Below are 22421 nucleotides of genomic sequence, written 5' to 3' on the forward strand. Positions count from 1 at the left end.
ACATTGTGAAAAGCTGCATGGTTCAGTAGCCTGTATTGGAGTGGCAGTGAGGTGCAGTGTAGTTATTTCTGTTAGGAATCGTTTCATCTCTGTGTGAATATCTATGTCTGGCTCTTCCATGAAAGGATTAAAATTCTTAACAATCCCTATTGTTTTCTTTTCCTCACTCCACAGGTGGTTTTTTGGAAAGATTCCCCGAGCGAAGGCTGAAGAGATGTTAGGCAAACAGAGACATGATGGTGCCTTCCTCATCAGGGAGAGTGAGAGTGCTCCTGGGGACTTCTCCCTCTCAGTGAAGTAAGTAATGCCCAGAAGCAATCATGTGTGGTAATCAGGCCACCTACTGCTCATTTGGACAGGTGATTGTCAATGCTGAGGAGCAGGAATAATCTTCCAGATGCCCTATAGCATTCCTGTTCTTCCAGTGATATTTATTCCCTCTTTAATACAACAAACATATATGCTCTGGTTTGTAATGAGCCTACAGGGATGACCTGGTGGCATGTTGCTGTCTGGCTTATGTAGTCTCAGGCACTATCTGTTGGTTTGTTTGTGGATCCCATTTGTCCTCCTTAGAGCCACAAAGGGCCCAGTGTGTACGTGTTCTCTCCCATCCTCCTTCATTCCTCTTCTGCAGTACAAGTTATTAGTCTTACCTTCTCTCTTTGTGTAGTACACTTCCAAACATGCTTTTCATGTCTGCTTGGCTCATGCTTTGGGGATATTCATGTTGTCTAGCACTGGGACACGGAGCTGTGAAAACAGAGTCCTCTTCTATCTCTCACAAGTGCATTCCATGTTGGTAGAGAAACTCCATCTAATAACAGTGAAGTGAGGAGGAGCAGTTCTCATCCTTTAATAACCTTGCTAGAAGTACTGGCTGTTAACCAGCAGGAGTTTCTGCTAGTTAGCCATGGCCTACAGATACCATGCTACCTATCCTGACCATCTGAATTCACTGTAAAATATAGGTATTAGAAACTTGAAAGGGTATGTGATGTAATTTAATGTGGGTTGGGGGTGGGAGGGATTCTGTCCCCAGCAGTTGATTTTTCCCTTTTTCTTTATTTTCTGTAATCTTCCCCTTTCCTACCAGAAATGAACAAGATTTTCATTAGAATCCTAACAATTTTTGATTATTCATGCACAATTCCTAGCTTGCTCTATTTTCTGTGGCTATGAGTGATCTGTCTCGGCAGGATTATTTTTTTTCTGGTCATCTTTGGTCTGTAACCAAATTTTTGTCCTCCTGTACAGCAGCACTGAGCCATGCCAACAAACTGGATTAAAGCCACTGATTTTAAGAGATGTTTATATTTCTGTCTTGGATACAAGCATCTGAGCTGGAATACTAGACATGAATGGAAGCTTCATTCCAGAAAGCGCATTCCTTTAAGAAACATAAAGTTATAATAGCATAATTCTGCCTGCCTGTTAGCTTAGTGTTGCCATCTGGTGGTAATGTCTCAGTTGATTTTTTTTTTTCTTCTGTTTGTTTAATTTAGAAAAGTCTTTTTCCTAAACAGTGATCTGCAGGATTTGAAATGGTGAGAAGCTCTCAGGTTGAGGAAGGGAGAGCAGAGGCAGTACTCATGAGTTGTTTCATGTTAGCTTTGTAGCCAAGATAGTGTCTATGTTTTCAGCCAACGTATAGAAGCTGTGCATGCCAAGTGGGGAACAGTTGTCTCCTGCTTTCAGTGTTTTAGACTGAAGGAAAAAAACTGATGTGCCATTTGTCTGGAAAATCCTGATGGACTCTTTGGGGTTCCCCTTTATTCAGAGTAAAATTGTTGGAAAAGTAGCTTCAGCTGAATGCCGTCATTTGTCAGAAAGAATTGTTAACACAGAATTAGAGTTGCTGTGTTCCATGTGCAGTATCACCTTTCGAGCATTTTCTGTTCTTTGTTTTTGAAGGACCAGAGAGATCCTTTTGTTTTACAGAACAGTCTTTTGCGTAAGTCCAGACTGGCTCCCAAAAGAGACAATCCTACCCTCTCTGTGGCAGTGTTTTCCCAGCAATTTACCTATAACGGGACTGGTGCTTATATATTGCAATATCACACACACCCAGTGGTGCTGTGTGAGGGAGGGACTGAGATGGTGAGAAGTACAGGATCGTAGCAAGAGTCGCACAAACCTAAACTGGCTCAAGCCAGTTGTGAAATTGCTGTGTGTGAAGAGCTAAACCGAAGCACTTGTACTGTTTGACTTTGAAATCTTGCATTTGGGAACATGGAACAGAAGGCACCATGGTACAGCTACTTTAATGTGACCTTGCACTGCAAAGTCCATGGTGTGTGTCCGAGGTATTCTCTGCACTGTCTTCAATGACTCAGGTGACTGCATACATATGTCAAAAAGCACGTGTACTGGATGCCAGCTATGTGGCGATGTTGTGTAGAATAAAAAGTTGAAATATTGCATGTAATCCAGGAGAAAGAGTGTTGTGACACCAGAAATCCTTGACCAAAAGACCTCAAACTTCTGCAAATTCAGAATGGTTTGAAAAGCTGGTTTTTAAACTGAAGTCCTATTATAAGAAAAGCATATATGAAGCTCACAGGACTTTTTTCAGAATAAATTCAGTATTTGGATTCTCTCTCTGATTTACAGATTTCTGTAAAATATAATTAACAAGTGGTTTTCAGACATCTTTTTTACAGCAGCCAATTGGCACCTATATTATCAGTGCCACTTACAGTTTTCACTGTACCCTGGAAGGACCTTTTAGTTCCAAACTCTGTACGATCCCAGAAGATCCCAGACGATCCCAGAAGAAGAGTACTCGGTGACTAATAATGTGCTTTTTTTGTGTTCTTCACTCCTTCTTCCCAGGTTTGGAAATGATGTGCAGCACTTCAAGGTGCTTAGAGATGGGGCTGGCAAGTATTTTCTCTGGGTGGTGAAGTTCAATTCTTTGAACGAGCTGGTAGATTATCACAGATCCACATCTGTCTCCAGGAACCAGCAAATATTTCTCCGGGACATTGAACAGGTGCCACAGGTAAGAGAAGTGTCCTCTTAGAGTGCACTATTTAGACTATTGCAACCACAGTCTGAAGTGGGATTGAATCTTAGAGTAAATCAATAGGCATGAAGAGAAGCTGACTGACATTTTTCTTGTCTGTGGAAGTGTATCATCTTTAGATCCCGCAGCCAGAATTATACTGGGAAATAAGCTGGATATTTGTGCAAAGCCTACCTGCTAACTCCCTAGTCTCCCCTTCAGTTCTGGCAAAGTGTCATTGTTGCTGCTTGAACATTTGGCTTGTCTTAATGTTTATGGATACTGTTGCAGGAAGATCATCTGATTCCTGTGATTTTAAAAATGGGTTTACTCCTGTTTTAGGACACAGTAAGAAAGGATAGTTCTACTTGTACTGGTTCATAGCCAGAACTGTACCCCTCTGTAACCAGTGAAGCTTTGGTACTGGTCTTTCCTGAAGAGGTGGTTACAGGTAGTAGCATATGGAACTTCTCTAGCCTGCTGGTTTGGATCTAGCCAGTGTTAACAGAAACCAAAAGCTACTGCTAAGTGCCAGTAGAGCAGCTTGCATTTATCTAGCTCTTTGTTTTGTTCCATTTCCCAGGGCAATCAGAATGTTTTATGTTGCATGTAACTGGATTTTTTGTCAATTTTGGATAAATCCTTTTGCCTCAATGCAGCATTCTAGTTCTAGCTTGAAGACAAAGGGTGTGGAACTTGTACTGCTCTCCAGGTGCCGTGGGCACCCTTTGCTACAGTTTGTCTGAATTAACATCTGGCTTCTGCGCTGTCGGGACAGTGACAAACAGAGGATGAGAAAACAGCTGGCTGAAAATGACAAGCATGAAGATACCTTCCTAGCCTCATGATTTTAAGAATGCAAATGCATTTTAAATTAACTGTTAGCTTTTCCATAAGAATGGAAGCATTTGCTGACCAGGCAAAATGCTCTGCGACGGAATTTCTTGATACTGGAGTTTTAAGGAAAATGTGTAAAATGCCAACATCCAGTTTTTAGGGGGAACTTTGTGTATCACAGTGTTAGGTAGATCAGTAATATTCATGCTGTCAGTTGGTGAAAACAGGATGAATAAGCAAAAAGACCGTTGTATTGCAATAGAGTACGGATTTACAATAAGTTGTGGAAGACTGGAAAATACTAGGAAAACATCTGAGTCATCTGCTCTCTTTATTTCGGCTCTTTCACAGAAACTTGACATTTTTCTAAAGTCTTCTATAGACTACACTTTCGTATTCAAGCATCTTGTTACGGATGTTGGAAGCTGGCTTGCAGGGAAATGAAACAGCCCGAATATTTACTGTTAAACTCTAGTGTAAGTTAAGCTCCTGCCTGAGGGAGCAGATGTCTCGAGTGCTGTGGATGATTCTCACTTCGTGTATCTTTCTCTTTCCCCTTTCAGCAACCAACATACGTTCAGGCCCTGTTTGATTTTGATCCCCAGGAGGAAGGAGAGCTGGGCTTCCGCCGTGGAGACTTTATCCAAGTCCTTGACAATTCTGACCCCAACTGGTGGAAGGGAGCCTGCCACGGACAGACGGGCATGTTTCCACGCAACTATGTGACCCCAGTGAACCGGAACATCTAGAGATAAATATTAGAGATTATTTAAAGAAACCAGAGAAACAGTAAATACACATACAGAGCCTAACTGCAGCCAGTGACCTAAAATCACACGGCGATAAAACCTGAGTCACCTTTCACCGTGAGGTGATCCTCCTTCACTCAGTACGGAACTTCAGGGGTGGCGGGGGGGAAAGAGTTCAACTTACACACCAAAACTTATCTTTAAAAAAAAAAAAAAAGAAAAAAAGAAAAAAAAGAAAATAACAAATTTCCTCAGCTGCTCCTGGGTTACCCCCTTTCATTCACTCTTCTTGTTTCCCTCTCCTCCTCTGTCCATCAGTGCATGAAGTTTTAATGCCATATAAAGTCCTAGCCATGCAGTTAAAGGAAAAGGGAGAAACTCTGCTGGTATTTTCTCTCTCTGCAAACGGTCTTCATTTGACATGAAGGGACATGAGAGAAGAACCAAATCCACAGTCCTGCCTTTAAAAAAAAACAAAAATCATCAGTCTCTGCTTTTGCCTTCAACATTCAGCTCTTCTTGCCTGGGAAAGATGAGGTGTTAATCGAATTTTTATTGTCTCTTCTCCTTTGGCACTTTCTGCTGAAGCTCAGCAGCTTCCAAGCAGGGGAAGGGAGAAGAATTGTGTGGCTCTTTGTTTTGTTTTGTTTTGTTTTTCTTTTGAGTCAGAGCTGCTTTGAGAAACTCCAATGTACAACTGAAGTCTGTTAATGCTGTGCTGACAGCTTTTTTGTTTTTTCTTAAAGGTGTACGGTTGAGCACATTCTGTAATTTTTTCCATAGTGCCTTTCCCTTATTTTCTTTTTTATTATTTTTTAAGTTAAAAGGACAGTCCACAGCTTTTCAGAGGGTTTTTTTCTGCCTATGTGTAAATAAATACTTTTGGGGGAAGGGTGTAAGGGAGGGTGGTTTTATCAATGGACATTTGAAAAAAATCTACAAACAGAGATGGAGCTTTAATCTTAAGATTTGTCTTACTGTTCAACTTTCCTTATTCCAAGGAAAAGAAAATCAAGGCATTCAAGTGGCAGCTTAGGCTGCTCAGAGGTGGGGAGCTGCAACCAGGAGCCTCAAAAGAAGTAAGAGAAAGGGGGAAGTTATGACCAGGGAAAATGAGGAAGAATATTTTGGGGAGGGAGGGTTAAGCGGGGAATTTGAGAAATAATAGCCCTGAGATGTCCTATAAAATGTACATTCCTTTGATGGAAAACTTCATAATGCAGAGAAACCTCAAGAAATAGTGCTTGAAAAAACTTTATGCTATTAGTGAATGTTTCTATGTGATGCATGTAATCAGCCTGTCTCTTTGGCCTGGATAGGGAGTATTTGCAGTCGTGTTGCTCTTGGAAAGTGGGGTTGGCATCACTGTTCTCCAGTTTCTCCTCCCTCCTCAGGTCAGTGTTACTGTTGAAGTAGATTCCCCCCACCCCACTCCCCATTCACAGCAGGCTGTGTGATGACTGTAATCCCCACCCCACACCATGATGGCATTTATTGTGGCCATTTGCTCCTCCACCAGAGCAGTGTGACGTTAAGTTGTATGGAAAGGAAAGCAATCAAGCCACACCGCTCTCTGTGCCAATCTCCACTTGCATTATTTTTCCTTTTGACAGCTGTTTGGCTGGAACCCTTCACCCCACCAACGAATCCAAAAACTGCAGCGGAGATCTCCCGCCCTGCCTGAGAACAGGCAATCTTTTGTTGGAGGGTGCCTTTTTTTGTAATAAGTGTTACAAATGTTTTATTCCTGAGATGGACTCTGCCTTACACTTTAATTTTCCAGCAGATGAAAGAGAGAGCTATCCTGTAGAGTATTACTTTCTCCCCCTCTCCTTGCTAGCTGTCACTCACTTTCTTCCTTCTTTGTAGAGTGATTGGAAAAGGAATCTATGGCATTCTACACCTGGACCATTTGATTGTTTCCTTATTTTGGAATTGGTGTATATCATGCAGCCTTGCAGACATATGTCTTGTGTGTGTATATATATTAAAAAAAAAAAATCAGTGTTTAAATAAAAAAGGCCTATGTACTTAATCCTTTAACTCTGCAGCAGCATTTGGTAGATAGTAATTAACTGTGAATAATAAATATACATTGAATTCTTCACTTGAGCATCTGTCTGTTATTTCAGTTAACTGACCAAAATATAACTGATCGACCTAATTTATAGGATATTAAATTGCTATGGGAGGGAAAAGCTGTAAGGTGTGCTCTGGCCTGAAGCACTCAAACTCTTTAGCATCATAGTTCAATCTCAGCACGCCTGGCTGAATTCATTACTCTTTCAAGCTAAGTCACCAGAGAGCCTTGTCACTTGGCACGTGTGGCATTACAGGTAGTGAGGAGGGGGGAAAGGAGTGATCATGTTGCTACCACGATTGAAGACCATGTATCTATCAGCAGAATGGGAGGATGGCACTTTAATATTTCTTCCCTTGCTTTTTTCTTAAGCTTTTTACTGAACTGCTCAAGTGCCCCTGTGGTACAGATGGTAATGTCACAAGGAGCCAGTAATGGAGAACGATACACCAGTGATTTCTGGAGCAGCTTGCCTGCTCCAGAGGAGGCAGAGGGGAAGATGGGCCTATGACTTGTGTAAGCACAGCAGCCATGGCTCAGACTGTCGCAGGAGCTTTTGCTCTGCTTCATCAGTGCCTTGCACATCTTTACTACTTTTGTTGCCTGAAGAAAGAGAAGGGCTCAGTTGTGCTAAGGAGATGTGCAGGCAGCTCTGCAGGTTACCTGTGAGAAGCTGCCGGCTAGTCTGTTGGCTCTGCGGCTTCTCCCCAGCCTTTGCTTATGTTCAGAAAGCACCTGTGAATTTTGTAGTAGATTTTAATATATGATAGGAAAAGACCCACTGACATGAGGGTTTGGGTGGTTTTTTAACAGTTGCTCTTGTAGTTAATATGCTCAAATACAGATGTAGTCAAGGAGTTTGTGGTTGCTCAGAAATGCCTGGATATTCCCATGATTAGTTCTTTATTTTTCATTTGTGCCAGTAAAGTCAATATAGAAATGATTTGCAGTATGGTTCAGAGCTCTTGGTGCTTTTGTAATGCTGTAACAGAACATGTTGCTCAAAACTCTGTGCTGTTCATACCTGCGGTATCTACTGAAAAGTTTAGAAAAATCTTCCTTTCCTTGTGCTTTATAGAGGGAAGAAAAATGTTTGTTGCTACCCTGATTGTATCATGTCAAGGCTAAGGCCACGGTGGAAGAACTACTGCAAGCAAGTCATTTCTTTATGGGTATTTTCCTTTCCCACTTCCCAGCTTTGGCACGTGCGTCAGCAAAACTGGTGGTAGACTGAAAAAAAAAAAAAAAAAAAAGCCTAAATCCCAGGTTATTTTACTGTCAGCCGCCTGATCCAGCAAAGCAGCAGCAGCACGGGAGCTGCTGGAGTGCAGGCTCCTCTGTGCAGGCGTTGCTTTTAGAAGCGCAAAAGCTCGGGGCCGAGCCCCCTCTTATTTCGGGAACGGCGCTCCCCGGGGCGGGGCTGAGGGACTACATTTCCCAGCGTCCCCCGCGGCGCGCAGGCGCAGTGCGGCGCAGAGGAGCGGGCGGCAGCTGGCGGGCGGGTGAGGTGTCCCGGCGGGGCCCGCGGCAGGGAGCCGGCCGTGGCTGCGCACCGCCGCCATGGGCCACAGACAGCCACCAGCCGGCGGCCCCGCCCGGGGTTTGGCTCCATATCCCGCTCCGGTGCCTGCCACGGGCTGGGCCGCGGGGCAGGGGGGGCTGTGGGGCCCGTGGGGAGAGGGGAGGCTGCTGTGGGGTGATGGGGGGTGGGGATTGTGGTGAGGGGGGACTCTGGGGCCCTTGGGGTGAGGAAGGGGGTCTGTGGGCCCTTGGGGTGAGGGGAAGCTTTGTGATGGGTAGAGGGCTGTGGGGTAAGGCTATAGAGCCTTGGCGTGGGAAGGAGTGGGGAGAGCTCCTTGCCTGAGGAGGGCTCACTGGGGCACCCTGTCCCCCTGCCCAGGCTGCAGGGACACCGGGCAGGCATGGTCGGCTATGACCCTGAGGCCAAGTGCGTCTCCACGGTGGAAGCAGCTGCAGCAGGATCAGCATCTGGTTTGGTTACTCGGGTCATTATCAGCCCCTTGGATGTCATCAAGATCCGCTTTCAGGTACCTTCCTCACAGCTTGCTTGGGGACAGGGGGTGAAAGAGCCTGTTAGAGAGCAGAGCTGATCTTGGCCTGGATGAACAGATCACTTGTGCAACCAGAGAGCACTAAATCTCCCTCACCTACATTGTATACAGGTTGTGCAAGGTAGCAGGGCTATCTTGTGTTCACCGCTTCTGTTTGTATAACTTAACTTGTGTGTTTGAATGGGATCTTGTGTTTTTCATAGTTTGTTCTCTTTCTCCATTTTTCTGAATGGTCTCTGCTGTCTAACTGAATTTCACCATCATCCCTACTGATTCCCTTTGTGTTGCATGCATGTTTTTGTTCTTTTAGAGCCCTACATAAATAACATCCTAGTCTGTTCTAGATGTGATTCTGTGGGAAGGCAGAATGTAATCTCTTAGCATTGGGTGGCTGTTAAGATAGTGAATTCCTGAACTGGACACTTGAATATTGTTGAAATGTGACGTGGAATTGAAAATATTTTCTCTCTTTTCCTCCAGCTTCAGATTGAGCAGCTCTCCTCCAGAAACCCAGGGGCTAAGTATCATGGCATCTTGCAAGCTGTACAGCGCATCTTGCAGGAAGAGGGGTGGGTAGCCTTCTGGAAGGGCCATGTTCCTGCTCAGTTCCTTTCAGTTGGCTATGGAGCTGTTCAGGTAAGGTGACCGGACATCAACCGGGCCCAGCATACATACATAGGACTCTGCTTTGCTCCTCTTCAGACTGGCTGTATGGGCAGATCCAAAAAAGTCCAGGTTTAAACTGTACTGATTAAGCCACCTCCTGTCTCGAAGATGTGTAGTTGTATAATGCTGATGTATAATTCCTAAGTTAATATTCCTGAGCTTGCTGAATGGCCTGCCTGGCCAGCCTGGAGTATAGCTAGAGCAAACTGAGTTCTGTCTGTATCTGGTGTCATAGACAAGCCCTGTTTGCTGCTGATACTTGGCTGAGCTGTTCATGTTCCAAGCCTGTGTAGTTTTTTGCTTTGGTTCATGCTGTCGCCTTAACAGCTTGTTAGTAAAAAGATCAATGAAGCTGATGATGGTGTTTTACACAGCATTGTTATGCTTAATTTGTAAATATTAACAAGTTCTATGAGCAGTGGTTGAAAGAATAATGGGCAGCATATCTGTAATATAGTAAATACTCTTCAGGATACATAGAGCATTAAAATGAGTTTTTCACAATTCTAAATGCAAGATTTAGCGGAAGTGTCAGAGATCAGAATATGCCAAGCATTCCCAGGCTGCTCAGTGATTTTTACAAGGTATTCTTTGAGCACATGCTCCAACAGGTTGCAAGTTGGGGAGGACTTTTCAAGGACAGAGAGAGCAGGTGGTTACAAGCAGTGGGTGGAGCTCTTTTGGTGAAACGAGAGAGGAGTAGGAGATCCCTGTCAGTGATAAGGATTGCCTCCTTGACCTGTGTGTGTTTGTTTCTGTAAGTTCATGGCGTTTGAAAGCTTGACAAAACTGGTGCACAACGTCACCTCATACAATGCCCGCGATTCCTTTGTGCACTTCGTCTGCGGTGGACTGGCTGCTTGCACAGCCACTGTTGCAGTTCAACCTGTTGACACACTACGCACCCGCTTTGCTGCTCAGGGTGAGCCTAAGGTATGATTGAGGATTAATGCTTGGAATTATTATCCATAGCCGTAGCACGATATTTCATGTGTATGAATACAGGAAGTTTGAAAAGTACATAACAGTCTGTGGGTTAGCATAAAGGAACAGGTGCTGTTATTGGGCAATGTTTGCACTGTTGCCAGGTTATCCTCTGTGCTGTTGACACAGCTTTCTTAATTATGTTTTGCTGCTCCTGATTGTGGTTGACTCCTGACAGGTGATCCAGAAAGGAGAAACTCTCCTTTACAGGATAACTCAATTTTTATTTCGGCTGTTGGCCATTTATAGAATACATGCCCCAGTCTGTCAAACGTTGTGTGTTTGAAACTTTCCACTTGCACAGAGTCATGTTTAGATATTGATGGGGATGATATTTGAAACCAGTCACCTTTCACCTGTGTTTCATGTTCTTTTTATGCAATAATTGGTCTCCATGCTAATTAGGTCTGTAATACCTAAACTGATTCGGGTTTTTATCAGAGCCATTTCTGGTTTTTGACTTAGCCTGCAGTAGAATCACAATATATATTATATGAATTCTGTTGCAGGAGCAAGCAGAGCTGTTAAGAGAAAAATAATCATATCTGTGATGCAAGTGGTCTCAGGCTACAGCGCTCAGCTCTGTGTCTTGTTTCTTCCCCTCAGAAGCATAGCTTGGATGTGGGATACAGTGTCAGCCCAGGCCTTTCAGTGCAGAGCTAATGATTGTTCATTCACTTAGTCTCTTGTGGCTCAGAGGTATGTTTAGGTTATCAGCTTACTTAGAAGAGTCACAAGGGCTTAGCTGAGAATACTGTGTGAAGATGTGCAAAATCACTTTGTTCATAGCTTTGTGCTGAAAATCAGTCAATTGTATTTGGGGCAGCGGGAAATTCCTATCCTCATTACTGGGAAATAAACTGATCTTTGGTTTGCTGGTTTTAAGCCTGTTTCACTAGAGAGTCAGCCTTTTCTTTATTGTTTAGGTCTATTGCAACCTTCGCCATGCAGTGGTGACCATGTACCAGACAGAAGGGCCTCGGACTTTCTATAGAGGTTTGACCCCCACAATCATTGCTATCTTTCCATATGCTGGTCTCCAGTTCTCCTTCTACAACATCTTGCAACAGTTTTCTGAATGGGTGATTCCAGCTGAAGGAAAGAAAGGAGGTAGGCACTTGGGAGAGTGATGTCTGCGATCTGGAGAGAAAGAGAGGATGAATGCTAGTTTGGGAGACTGACATAAGCTCAGTTTTCTGTCCTATCATCCTTTTTGATGCAACACCTCAAAAGTATCTCAGTTTCCCATCTCTCATTCTTATCCCTGCATAGATAATGCAAAAGTAGAGTCGTAGAATCATTTGGGTTGGAAGGGACCTTAAAGATCATCTAGTTCCAACCCCCCTGCCATGGGCAGGGACACCTTCCACTAGACCGGGTTGCTCAAAGCCCCATCCAACCTGGCCTTGAACACTTCCAGGGATGGGGCATCCACAGCTTCTCTGGGCAACCTGTCCCAGTGCCTCACCACCCTCATAGTGAAGAATTTCTTCCTTATATCTAATCTAAATCTACCCTCTTTCAGTTTAAAGCCATTACCCCTTGTCCTATCACTACATGCCCTTGTAAAGAGTCCCTCTCCAGCTTTCTTGTAGGCCCCCTTCAGGTACTGGAAGGCTGCTATAAGGTCTCCCCGGAGCCTTCTCTTCTCCAGGCTGAACAACCCCAACTCTCTCAGCCTGTTTTCATAGGAGAGGTGTTCCAGCCCTCTGATCGTCTTCGTGGCCCTCCTCTGGACTCACTCCAACAGGTCCATGTCCTTCTTATGTTGGGGGCCCCAGAGCTGGATGCAGTACTCCAGGTAGGGTCTCACCAGAGCAGAGCAGAGGGGGAGAATCACCTGCCTCGACCTGCTGGTCACGCTTCTTTTGATGCAGCCCAGGATACGGTTGGCTTTCTGGGCTGCAAGTGCACATTGCTGGATCACGTTGAGCTTCTCATCAACCAACACTCCCCGAGTCCTTCTCCTCAGGGCTGCTCTCAATCCATTCTTGCCCAGCCTGTATTTGTGCTTGGGATTGCCCCAGGACCTTGGCCTTGGCCTTGTTGAACTTCATGAGGTTTGTGTGAGCCCACCTCTCAAGCCTGTCAAGGTCCCTCTGGATGTCATCCCTTCCTCCAGTGTGTCGACCACATCACACAGCTTGGTGTCGTCAGCAAACTTGCTGAGGGTGCACTCAATCCCACTGTCCATGTCACCGACAAAAATGTTAAATGGCGCTGGTCCCAATACTGACCCCTAAGGAACACCGTCACTGGTCTCCACTTGGACATCAAGCCGTTGACTGCAACTCTTTGAGTGTTACCATCCACCCAATTCCTTATCCACCGAGTCATCCATCCGTCAAATCCATGTCTCTCCAATTTAGAGACAAGGATGTTGTGCGGGACAGTGTCAAATGCTTTGCACAAGTCCAGGTAGATGACATCAGTTGCTCTTCCCTTATCCACCAATGCTGTAACCCCATTGTAGAAGGCCACCAAATTTGTCAGGCATGATTTGCCTTTAGTGAAGCCATGTTGGCTGTAACCAGTCACCTCCTTATTTTCCATGTGCCTTAGCATAGTTTCCAGGAGGATCTGCTCCAATATCTTGCTGGGCACAGAGGTGAGACTGACTGGCCTGTAGTTCCCTGGGTCTTCCTTTTTTCCCTTTTTAAAAATGGGAGTTATGTTTCCCCTTTTCCAGTCAGTGGGAACTTCACTGGACTCCCATGACTTCTCAAATATGATGTATAGTGGCTTAGCAGCTTTATTGACCAGTTCCCTCCGGACTCATGGATGCATCTCATCAGGTCCCATGGACTTGTGCACCTTCAGGTTCCTTAGATGGTCTCGAACCCGATCTTCTCCTACAGTGGGTGGTTCTTTATTCTCCCAGTCCCTGCCTTTGCCTTCTGCGACTTGGGCAGTGTGGCTTGAGCACTTGCCAGTGAAGACTGAGGCAAAAAAGTTGTTGAGTACCTCAGCCTTCTCCATATCCTGGGTAACCAGGTCTCCCATTTCCTTCTAGAGAGGGCCCACATTTTCCCTAGTCTTCCTTTTATCACCAACGTACGTATAGAAGCTTTTCTTGTTGCCCTTGACGTCCCTGGCCGGATTTAATTCTATCAGGGTTTTAGCTTTCCTAACCCGATCCCTGGCTGCTCAGACAATTTCTCTTATTCCTCCCAGGCTACCTGTCCTTGCTTCCACCCTCTGTAGGCTTCCTTTTTGTGTTTGAGTTTGTCCAGGAGCTCCTTGTTGACCCATGCAGGCCTCCTGGTGTTTTTGCCTGACCTCCTCTTTGTTGGGATGCATCACTCCTGAGCTTGGAGGAGGTGATCCTTGAATATTAACCAGCTTTTTGGGGCCCCCCTTCCCTCCAGGGCTTTATCCCATGGTATTCTACCAAGCAGATCCCTGAAGAGGCCAAAGTCTGCTCTCCTGAAGGCCAGGGTAGTGAGCTTGCTGTGCACCCTCCTCGGTGCCCTAAAGATCTTGAACTCCACCATTTCATGGTCACTGCAGCCAAGGCTGCCCTTGAGCTTCACGTTCCCTACCAGCCCCTCCTTGTTGGTGAGACCAAGGTCCAGCATAGCACCTCTCTTTGTTGGCTCCTCTATCACTTGGAGAAGGAAGTTATCATCAACGCATTCCAGGAACCTTCCAGACTGCTTATGTCCCTCCAACAGATATCAGGCTGGTTGAAGTCCCCCATGAGGACCAGGGCTTCTGAACATGAGGTTGCTCCTACCTGTCTACAGAGGGCCTCATCCATTTGGTCTTCATGGTCAGGTGGCCTGTAGCAGACCCCCACTATAATGTCACCTATCCCTGCCCTCCCTTTAATCCTGACCAATAAGCTCTCAGTCAGCTCCTCATCCATCCCCAGTGGAGCTCCATGCACTCTAGCTGGTCATTGACATAGAGGGCAACACCCCCTCCTCATCTCCCCTGTCTGTCCTTCCTAAAGAGCCTGTATCCTTCCATTCCAACACTCCAGTTATAGGAGCCATCCCACCACGTCTCCGTGATGCCAATAAGATCATAGCCCTGCAGGCATGCGCACGTCTCTAACGCCTCTTGTTTATTCCCCATGCTACATGTGCTTGCATAGAGGCATTTAAGTTGGGCCCCCGATGAAGCTGACTACTGGCTGGAGTGCCTGGAATTCCTTTGTGCTGCTCTTCAGGTGCTCTCCTGCTGACCTGTGATCCTTCTCTAGGCTCTGGGCATCTCTTGCTGGCACTGGCATCAAACTGGTAGGAGTGGGATGGATTGAGGTTCCCCTCCCCCAGCAACTTTAGTTTAAAGCCCTCTTCACCGGCTTGGCAAGCCTATGACCGAAGATGCTCTTCCCCTTCTCTGACAGATGGAACCTATCAGCCCCCAGTAGACCAGGTTTCTCAAAGCGAGTCCCATGGTCTCAGTAGCTGAACCCCTGGCTGTGGCACCAGTCCTGTAACCATTTGTTGATTCGCCAGATTCAACTGGCCCTTTCAAACCCCTTCCCTTTGACCAGGAGGACTGATGAAAAAACTACCTGCGCTCCAGAGTCCCTTACCGCCACTGCCAGGGCTCTGTAATCCTTCTTGGTACTCCTCAAAGTGCTCCTGGCTGTATCACTGGTGCCCACATCAAACAACAGCAGCGGATAATAGTCAGTGGACTATACGAGTAAGTAAGTACAGTGAAGTTTACAAACAGCTCCTGTTATGGAATAACTGTGATGGAAATGTGGATGGATGGGAAAGTGAAGTGTCACAGGCCAGGGTACTCTTTCTTGAGCTGCATCACATCACTCATACTATGGGAAGACAGTGCTGGCATAATCTTTCTCTGTTTCATTAGTGCTGTGGGGACAGGACTCTTGGATTTCCTCAGGAAATCTGCCTACAGATTCCAGCACAGCTGTTACAGAAGAGGATTCATTTAGCCTAATTTAAAACTGCCAAGCTCTTGATTTGATATTTTTATGTTGATTTCTAGCTCCGTTATAAGAGAACCTCATCCTGATGCAACCTGTCACCTTGATAGTTCTAGATACTAGTGCCTCCCTGAGAGAGAGTGTGTGCAGCATCAGCCTGCTTTTGTTCCTCAATGGAATTTCTTCAATAGAGGACCTAGACTTTTCAATAACATGTCTGCATATTTATTTTTAGATGGCAGAGGCTGATGATGGTTTTGTGCTGGGAACTCATGTTTGTCAGGAAAAAGTCTAATATCACAAAACTCATTTCGCACAAGCCTCTGAAATCATCAGGCAGTGTCAACTTGTGACTTATTCCAATCCAGAGTAAGTCAGTATGAGCAATCAGGAATGCAAGATTTCCAGTTACTGGGCTTTTACTGGGGAGCATGAAAAGTTTTCCATCCACTAGTGGCATGTTCTCTGGTGACTGGGGGTTTTTTTGTGCAATGCCACTTGGCAGAGCAAAAGCATAAATCAGTGTAATGAACCAAGGTGAGCTGTTACGTTCTGGCTCCAACAGACATTGCGAGCCTGATGTAGAAAATACAGATTGAGGTTCTGTGGCCCAAACTATGCAGAAGAGGTGATGCAACTTTAAAGGACCTTTTTGGCCTTACTTCTTGTGAAAAGTGATTGTAACTTACCTCTCATGATCTTGAATCAGAACTACCTGCTAATCCTCTTTTTTCCTTCCCCGCTATCCTCTCCCCTTTCTGCTTCTCAGGTAACGTTAAAAACCTTGTTTGTGGCAGCTGCGCTGGAATCATCAGCAAAACTCTCACTTACCCTTTTGACCTGTTCAAAAAACGACTGCAAGTGGGTGGCTTTGAGCATGCCCGGGCAGCCTTTGGGCAGGTGAGAAATGTTTGAATTGACTTACTTTCGTAAGTATGAAAGTATTACTTACTTTCGTAAGTATGGATTTGCATCAAGACAATCCACAGCCAGTCATCACCAGAATGCAGTGATGATTCACCAGTGGTATGTATTGTGTTCACATTTGGGTTGGGAGCTCCCAGGGAACTTCTGGGAGCTGAGCATTGGTTTTGCTTAATAATGGGAACAGCTGCATGAATAAACTGAGTTCATTTTATGACATTGTCCACCATACCTGTGCTCTGCCTTCTCATCCATCTCCATCAGGCTGGCTGTCTCAGAGCTGGGGATGAGTTAGGCAGGCAAAAGGGTTTCGATTTACTTTACTTTTCTAGTTGCAGCTTCATATTTGTGATTCAGGACTAGCAGAGGATGACACTAGCTTTATGCTGGGATCGCCTGTCTGTCAGGATCCTTTCCTGCAATTAGTATTTTGATGCAAGGAATGGGCACCAAGTGTTCAGCATATCTTATGTGCAGAACATCCTGAAATTCAAAGCAAATTAAATACTTCTGGTGTTCTTCAGCACCATCTTTACCACCTCAAAGTACACTGTAAGACAAATACAGATCTTTCAAGGAACTCTTTTTTTCCATGAAATGTGGAAATTTTCTTTTTTCCTTCAAATTCGTTGGATCTGAGAAGCAAATCAGTCTGTATCTCAAGAAACTCTGGGATAGGAATTTGAAGTCTTAACCTATTCCATTGGATGCTTTTCCTCTTCCAGTGAGGTACAGAATTTGTTATTAGTATTGATGTGTCACAAGATGTTAAACCTTCACAGTGTGACACAATGACATGCAGGTAGCTAATTTAGAGACTTCTAAGTGCTGTAGCTGTGTTTTCTTTCTGTCAGAAAACTGAAAAGTTGTTCCTCCTTAGAGAGTGAAGGGGATGGAAAACAGTAGCAACACAATCTGAAAGAATTACTTCACAAACTTATACCATAAATAATATGTGCTGTTGTAGCATAAAGATTTTATGGCCCTTCAATCTGCATAAGCTATTGCTGATGCAAAATATGTACTTTTCCTCTACCCCACTCTCTACAAACTGGCTCTGTGAAACTTTCAGTTAGTTATAATAATAGCCAGAAAGGCATCTCCAGGCTGCATGTCTAGATTATGTTTCTGTGGTATAGTTTGGGGACCTCTGTGTTCTTTTCCGTGTAAGTTGTCCTGGAGTTTTCTTGTTTAACCTTTTCACCATTTCTCTCCCAGGTACGGAGGTATAGGGGTCTTCTGGACTGCATAAGGCAGATCATGCGAGAGGAGGGCCCAGGTGGATTCTTTAAGGGCCTTTCACCCAGCTTGCTGAAGGCTGCTGTCTCTACTGGCCTTGTCTTCTTTTGGTATGAGCTGTTCTGCAGCCTCCTGTGTGCCCTGAAGAACACCGATAGCGCTACGAGGAAGGAAGGCTGAAAGGGGCATGTATATGGGTACCTGGTGTTCTCCTGGAGGAGGGGAAACTGATGGCTTTGCTCTGTCATGAGCACGTTGGAAATGTCAGAGCTCCCAGAGCTCCACCAGCCTGTAGGAAATCACCTCCTGGGACCAAGCAGAAGGAGAAGCTGACTGCAGTTCTGCTGAAGACACTGAACTCCTTTGCTGGAAGCTGTTCAACTGAGCACTTTTTTACTCTGTCTTCTCTAATATCAGCACACGTTTAGTGGGGGGAGAGAGGAACCAAGCGGACAACTACCTAGCAGAGACTGTGCTCTGAAAAGGCACCCAATAAAGTGGGTGAATTCCTGTGCTTGCCATGGATCACAGAGAGGGATCCTGGCCTAGCTAATGCTGCTTAACCAACGTAACGCCACTTCCTATCACTGCATCCTCACAGCTTTATTTCCTTTCTTATGGCCTGCTGTTTGCACCATATTATTTTCTCTGTGTTGCATAGGTAGCTCTGTCCTGCTGTTCTGAAATCAGTTAAAACCTCCTTAGTGTGCACAGAACCTCGGTTTTCCTTTTTTTTGCTGCCAGCTGCTGCTTCTTGATTACCACTTACTGGCTGCGCATTCTCAGCCACCTTCAACACAGAATCTTCTAGTGGATCATGCTGACCCAAACTTTCTCTTTCTTCAACTCTGGTGAGCTTGATTGTATCTGAAGTGCACATTTCTCTTCCTGTGTGTCTTGCCATATATCTCTTAGGGTTTTGCATTGCCTCAGTCACGCTTTTTACAAGTAGACCCGCGGATTAAGAACCCCGCTCTAAGGGGGATTCAACGCACAAGCCCAATTTTTACTTCAGGGTTCTTTGCTTCAATGCAGTGAGTAAACAAATGCTGTATAGAGTTTTAGAAATACTTAGTCTAAGTTGTAATAATGAAGGAAAAGTCCTGTGGAAACAAGTGAATGTCTTCTTTTTTTTTAAATACCGCTTTTGAATATTTCTAGCAAGTATTTCTGTAGTGGCCTCAAAACATTTCTGAACCTCAGTCCTACAGTGGTGCTAACAAATGAAAATGTTTTGACAAGATTAGCGGAAGTGAGAGGACTGAACATCAGATCGGAATTGGTTGGCTTAGCATGGTGTTTGACAAAAAAGGGATGATTGAATTAGAGCTGGAGAAGTGTTTCTGGAGTTTCAAAGGTTTTATGGATGGTTAAAAACAAAACGACCAGCCAACAACTCTGATTTATGTAACAGGGGAAGAGAGGAAAATTACTTTCTTCCTCCCCTTTTATTCTCTGTTTTTTCAAGCTGAGCAGGGTGTGGCTGGACCAGTGTGCGGAAGGCAGACTTCCGAGGAAGAGCCGCTGTGATACAAAAGCACGTTAGTCATCTGGCGAGTGGTGGCTAGGGAGAGCACTGCAGTTAATTTAGAGGATGGTTTGATGGTTATTCTCTTAACACAGAGCTTTTTGTGGCTCTTTTGCAATATTCAGGGTGTTAATCCCAAATGGCCTGGCCAAATTCCAGTGTGCCCAATTCCATTCTGTTGACACAACTTCTCCTGGTGATTTTGAGCATATCAGCATTGCTCACTTATCCTGAACTATTGTGAGAGGCTGTTTTTAAAGAGCAGCTGTTTAACTGGTGGCTGAGATATCTAGAGAGATTCCTGGCAAGCCCAGGCCAAATAACTTTGTGTCTGCTGTGGTTTGAGATCTTGGAGTGCAAAGTGGCTGTTTCACTGCAGGTGACTTTGAGAGCTCCGTAAAATTAAATTCAGTGAGGGCAGTGCCAGTGTCAGGCAGGAGGCTAATATACAAGCCTCAAAGAGGGAGTGTTAGCTGCATGTACTCTAAAAATGGGCAGTTTTGCTTAGAGGAGAAAATGCAAAGAATGTGGAGTAAAGTTTCTCGAAGTGCCTCAATCCTATTGGCATTTTCTTGTGTTATTTAGGCTCAGATTCTGAGATTCCCCCAAAATCTTCTTAACAATATTTTGCCTTTGTTTATTGTTCATCTGTTGTTCTTGGAAAGACATCATAACCAGTAATGAACTTAGCCTCATTACATCCTTCTGAGGGAGAGAAATACCTCATTTCAAAACAGACACAAACAGGTTGGGATTGTTACTGTCTTTTGGCTGCTGGTAGAGAGGAATGCTGTCATGGTTAGCAGGAACAGGACTGGCCACAGCACAAAATTTTCTGTGCTGACCTAGGCTTCCATAGGAAATCGGGACTCATCCATCCTGTCTAAACATTACAAGACTCTTGTTTTCCACTTCATGTCAAAGAGCTGCTGTTAAACTGCACAAAATAGGGGGAAACTGGTTAGGAACTCAGCAGTGGGAATTGCAACCACTCAAATAGGGGGTGAGTTGCTTTGGTTGTCACAGGGGTAAACAATAAAGAACAGAAAACTGTGTGCTCTGCTAAGATGATGTTCCTCGAGTGTGCTGTGGAGCTTCAGGTGATACAGGCATACAGCTTTAGTGGCATGCAACTTGGCTGCTCCTCAGACAGGGCAGCAATGGAGAGTATAGAGCAGCTCTTTGTCTCTGGGATAGTTTTTTCCTCCACTCCGCATTAAATGAGCTTGCCTCCATCCAACAGATGGCAAAGTCGGAGTTTAAGTTGTGCCAGTCTGGCCCAGGCTGCAAAAGAGACAGTCCCTGGTCAGAGGGCTTTGGCACACAGCCTGGTTTATATCTCCCTTTGGGCTGTTAGTCATAAGCGTTATAGGCCCATAAAGGCACCTGGTCTTCTAGTGAGTGAAGGAGAAAGAGGTGACAACCTCAACTATACGATACTAGAGGTTGCACCTAAGAGTCGCTTCATCACTCACCTCTGGTCAGCAGCATCTGTCTCTCATAAATTTCCAGCATGCACTTTGCTAACTGGGAGTCGCTGCTGGGGAAAGGACTGTAACAGGAATATTGTTTTCTCTTTGGGAATGAGACTGGTTTAGTGCAAAGCACTAGGAGGACAGGTCTTATTTCTGATGCTGCTCTGGCAAAACAGACACCGTTTGAAGGTAACTTTCCTAGAATTAGAGGAGCAGGAGATGGGAGAGATCTGTAGTCACCTTGTTCTCCCATATGCTGGGACAGATTTGCTCTTAGAAACTGTGTGCACCCGTTCAGTTTCACGTGACTCAACGCAGCGAGTGACTCGCTGTGAGATTGCACCGGAGTTTCCCCGTTGGGATGCCTGGGATTTCACTCCGATGTAATCCTATCAGCAGGGATTTGTGTTGCCTGAAATTCACCTCACAAGCTGCTCAGCAATTGCGTTTGTTTTCTTATAGTGCCTTTTACCATCAGAATGTCCAAATGCTAGCAGGCAAAGCATTCAAGATGAGTTGCCCTGTGGTTGTTAGGGGATCCACCATTGCTCCTAGCTGGCCTCAGACAGGGGAACATTGATGCACAAGTTCTGTGATGAACACGGTTTCCTGCAGTGCTGGCTGGCTCGCTGAGTTCCTAAGACAGTCCTATTCTCAGGATGCTCATCCAGAGCTGCATAGCATCAGTTTTGAAAAGAAATGAATGTTTTACAGTCGGGCTTGGAATAGATGGTATTTAATTTGGGTTTAAGTTTCTCTTGTGATGTAGAACTGTAATTCTCTGCGGCATTTTGCTGTGTTGCCTGGGTGGATCTTTTGCAGCTGCTGTTGTCGGAAAGCATCCGAGCACAATGCGCACAACGCATGCCTACCTTTGAGAAAAGGCACATTAAATATTTTGTTATGCTCATGTCTGGCTGCAGTTTGTTTATTCCTTTCCTCCTAGTGCAAACGCTCAGCTGGACCCCGCAGGACTGCCGTGGCCCTCCTGCTGCCCAAAAGGGAGGATAATCAGTGCCCAGAGTGCGGGGTGGCAAGAGCCATCTGGTTTTCCCTTCCCATCACTGACTCCTGGGTGCTCCTCAGCAGCAGGCAGAACCGTCCCATCCCCTCTGCGATATGGGGTGATGCTTTGGGTATTGCTGTTGAGAACCACACCACGGGGGATCAGCCGAGGGGGTTTGTGCAGCCCGGTCCCACCGCTGTGCCTGAGAGGGACTGTCAGAGTGGGTGGTCCTGAGCCACACACCCGCGCTGTGGATGAGTTCAGGCTTTGTATCTAGCCAGGCCACACAGCTCTGCAGAAAACGTTCCCAAACTGCTCATTCTGCGTTTCCTGAGGCTGTTCTCTGGTTTCAGCAGCCTGGCTGCTCTGCTGTCCTCTAAATGCTGTGAAGGCTTCAACGCCTGAGGGGTCTTCCCCTGTAAAATGTTTGGGAGTTTAGAGAAAAAACTTGAAGTATGTTATACCTCACTCAGCTCTTGTTGCAGTGATTGGGTTTACTGCATCTCGCCCTTCCTGATTTTTTTCTGCGATTTTTTTATGCTGCTCGGCTGCAGCCTGCCCTGGCCTGGAGGGGAGGGTGGAATAAATGCGGTTTTCACCCGGAGAGCGGCAGCGCGGTGCAGCTCTCACCGGGAAAGCCCGGCCGGTGCTCGGCGGGGGAGGCCCAGGGGTTCGGGGGCGGAGGGGGGGGTGCTGCCTTCAGACCGCCGGCTGGGGGGAGCCGGAGGGAGCGGAGCAGCCGGCCGTGCCCGGGAGCGCCCGGGGTGCAGGTGGGGATGCCCGGGGGAGGCGGAAGGCAGCCGGCTGTGCTTGGGGGCTTCCCGGGGGTGCCCGGAGGAGCAGGCGGCCGTGCCCGGGGAGCAGCCCCGCGGGCCGCCGTGGCCCGGCGCTCGCAGGCGGTGGCGCTGCGGCGGCTGCCGCTGCTCTCCCGCCCCGTCCCGGCCC

General features: G+C 45.9%; 2 protein-coding genes across 5 annotated transcripts in view; both read left to right on the plus strand.

Moving 5' to 3' along the window:
- GRB2 (growth factor receptor bound protein 2) overlaps positions 1-6705 on the plus strand; it is a 53660-nt gene extending 46955 nt beyond the window's left edge. The window contains exons 4-6 of the mRNA XM_075518862.1: positions 175-297; positions 2836-3004; positions 4408-6705. Coding sequence (XP_075374977.1) covers positions 175-297; positions 2836-3004; positions 4408-4593 — 478 coding nt within the window. The 3' untranslated portion in view covers positions 4594-6705. The remainder of the gene's footprint in view (positions 1-174; positions 298-2835; positions 3005-4407) is intronic.
- Positions 6706-7784: 1079 nt separating this feature from the next.
- SLC25A19 (solute carrier family 25 member 19) lies at positions 7785-18606 on the plus strand. Of its 4 annotated transcripts, none has more exons than XM_075518598.1 (7): positions 7785-7845; positions 8574-8721; positions 9226-9381; positions 10174-10344; positions 11322-11505; positions 16074-16204; positions 17447-18606. In XM_075518598.1, exons 2-7 carry the CDS (start codon positions 8596-8598, stop codon positions 17645-17647), a joined length of 969 nt encoding a protein of 322 aa, XP_075374713.1. In that variant the 5' UTR covers positions 7785-7845; positions 8574-8595; the 3' UTR covers positions 17648-18606. The 4 variants fall into 4 exon arrangements, with proteins under 4 accessions (XP_075374713.1, XP_075374711.1, XP_075374710.1 ...); XM_075518596.1 differs by lacking the exon at positions 7785-7845 and adding an exon at positions 8152-8175; XM_075518595.1 differs by lacking the exon at positions 7785-7845 and adding an exon at positions 8182-8296.
- Positions 18607-22421: the final 3815 nt, after the last annotated feature.

Source organism: Mycteria americana, chromosome 16 (assembly GCF_035582795.1).
Source record: "Mycteria americana isolate JAX WOST 10 ecotype Jacksonville Zoo and Gardens chromosome 16, USCA_MyAme_1.0, whole genome shotgun sequence".
Lineage (NCBI taxonomy): Eukaryota > Metazoa > Chordata > Aves > Ciconiiformes > Ciconiidae > Mycteria > Mycteria americana.

Coding starts and splice junctions, on each gene's coding strand:
- SLC25A19 (XM_075518598.1), top strand. CDS start 8,596: ATGGTCGGCTATGACCCTGAGGCCAAGTGCGTCTCCACGGTGGAAGCA. Junction 8,722..9,225: donor TCATCAAGATCCGCTTTCAG/GTACCTTCCTCA, acceptor CTTTTCCTCCAG/CTTCAGATTGAGCAGCTCTC. Junction 11,506..16,073: donor AGCTGAAGGAAAGAAAGGAG/GTAGGCACTTGG, acceptor TCTGCTTCTCAG/GTAACGTTAAAAACCTTGTT.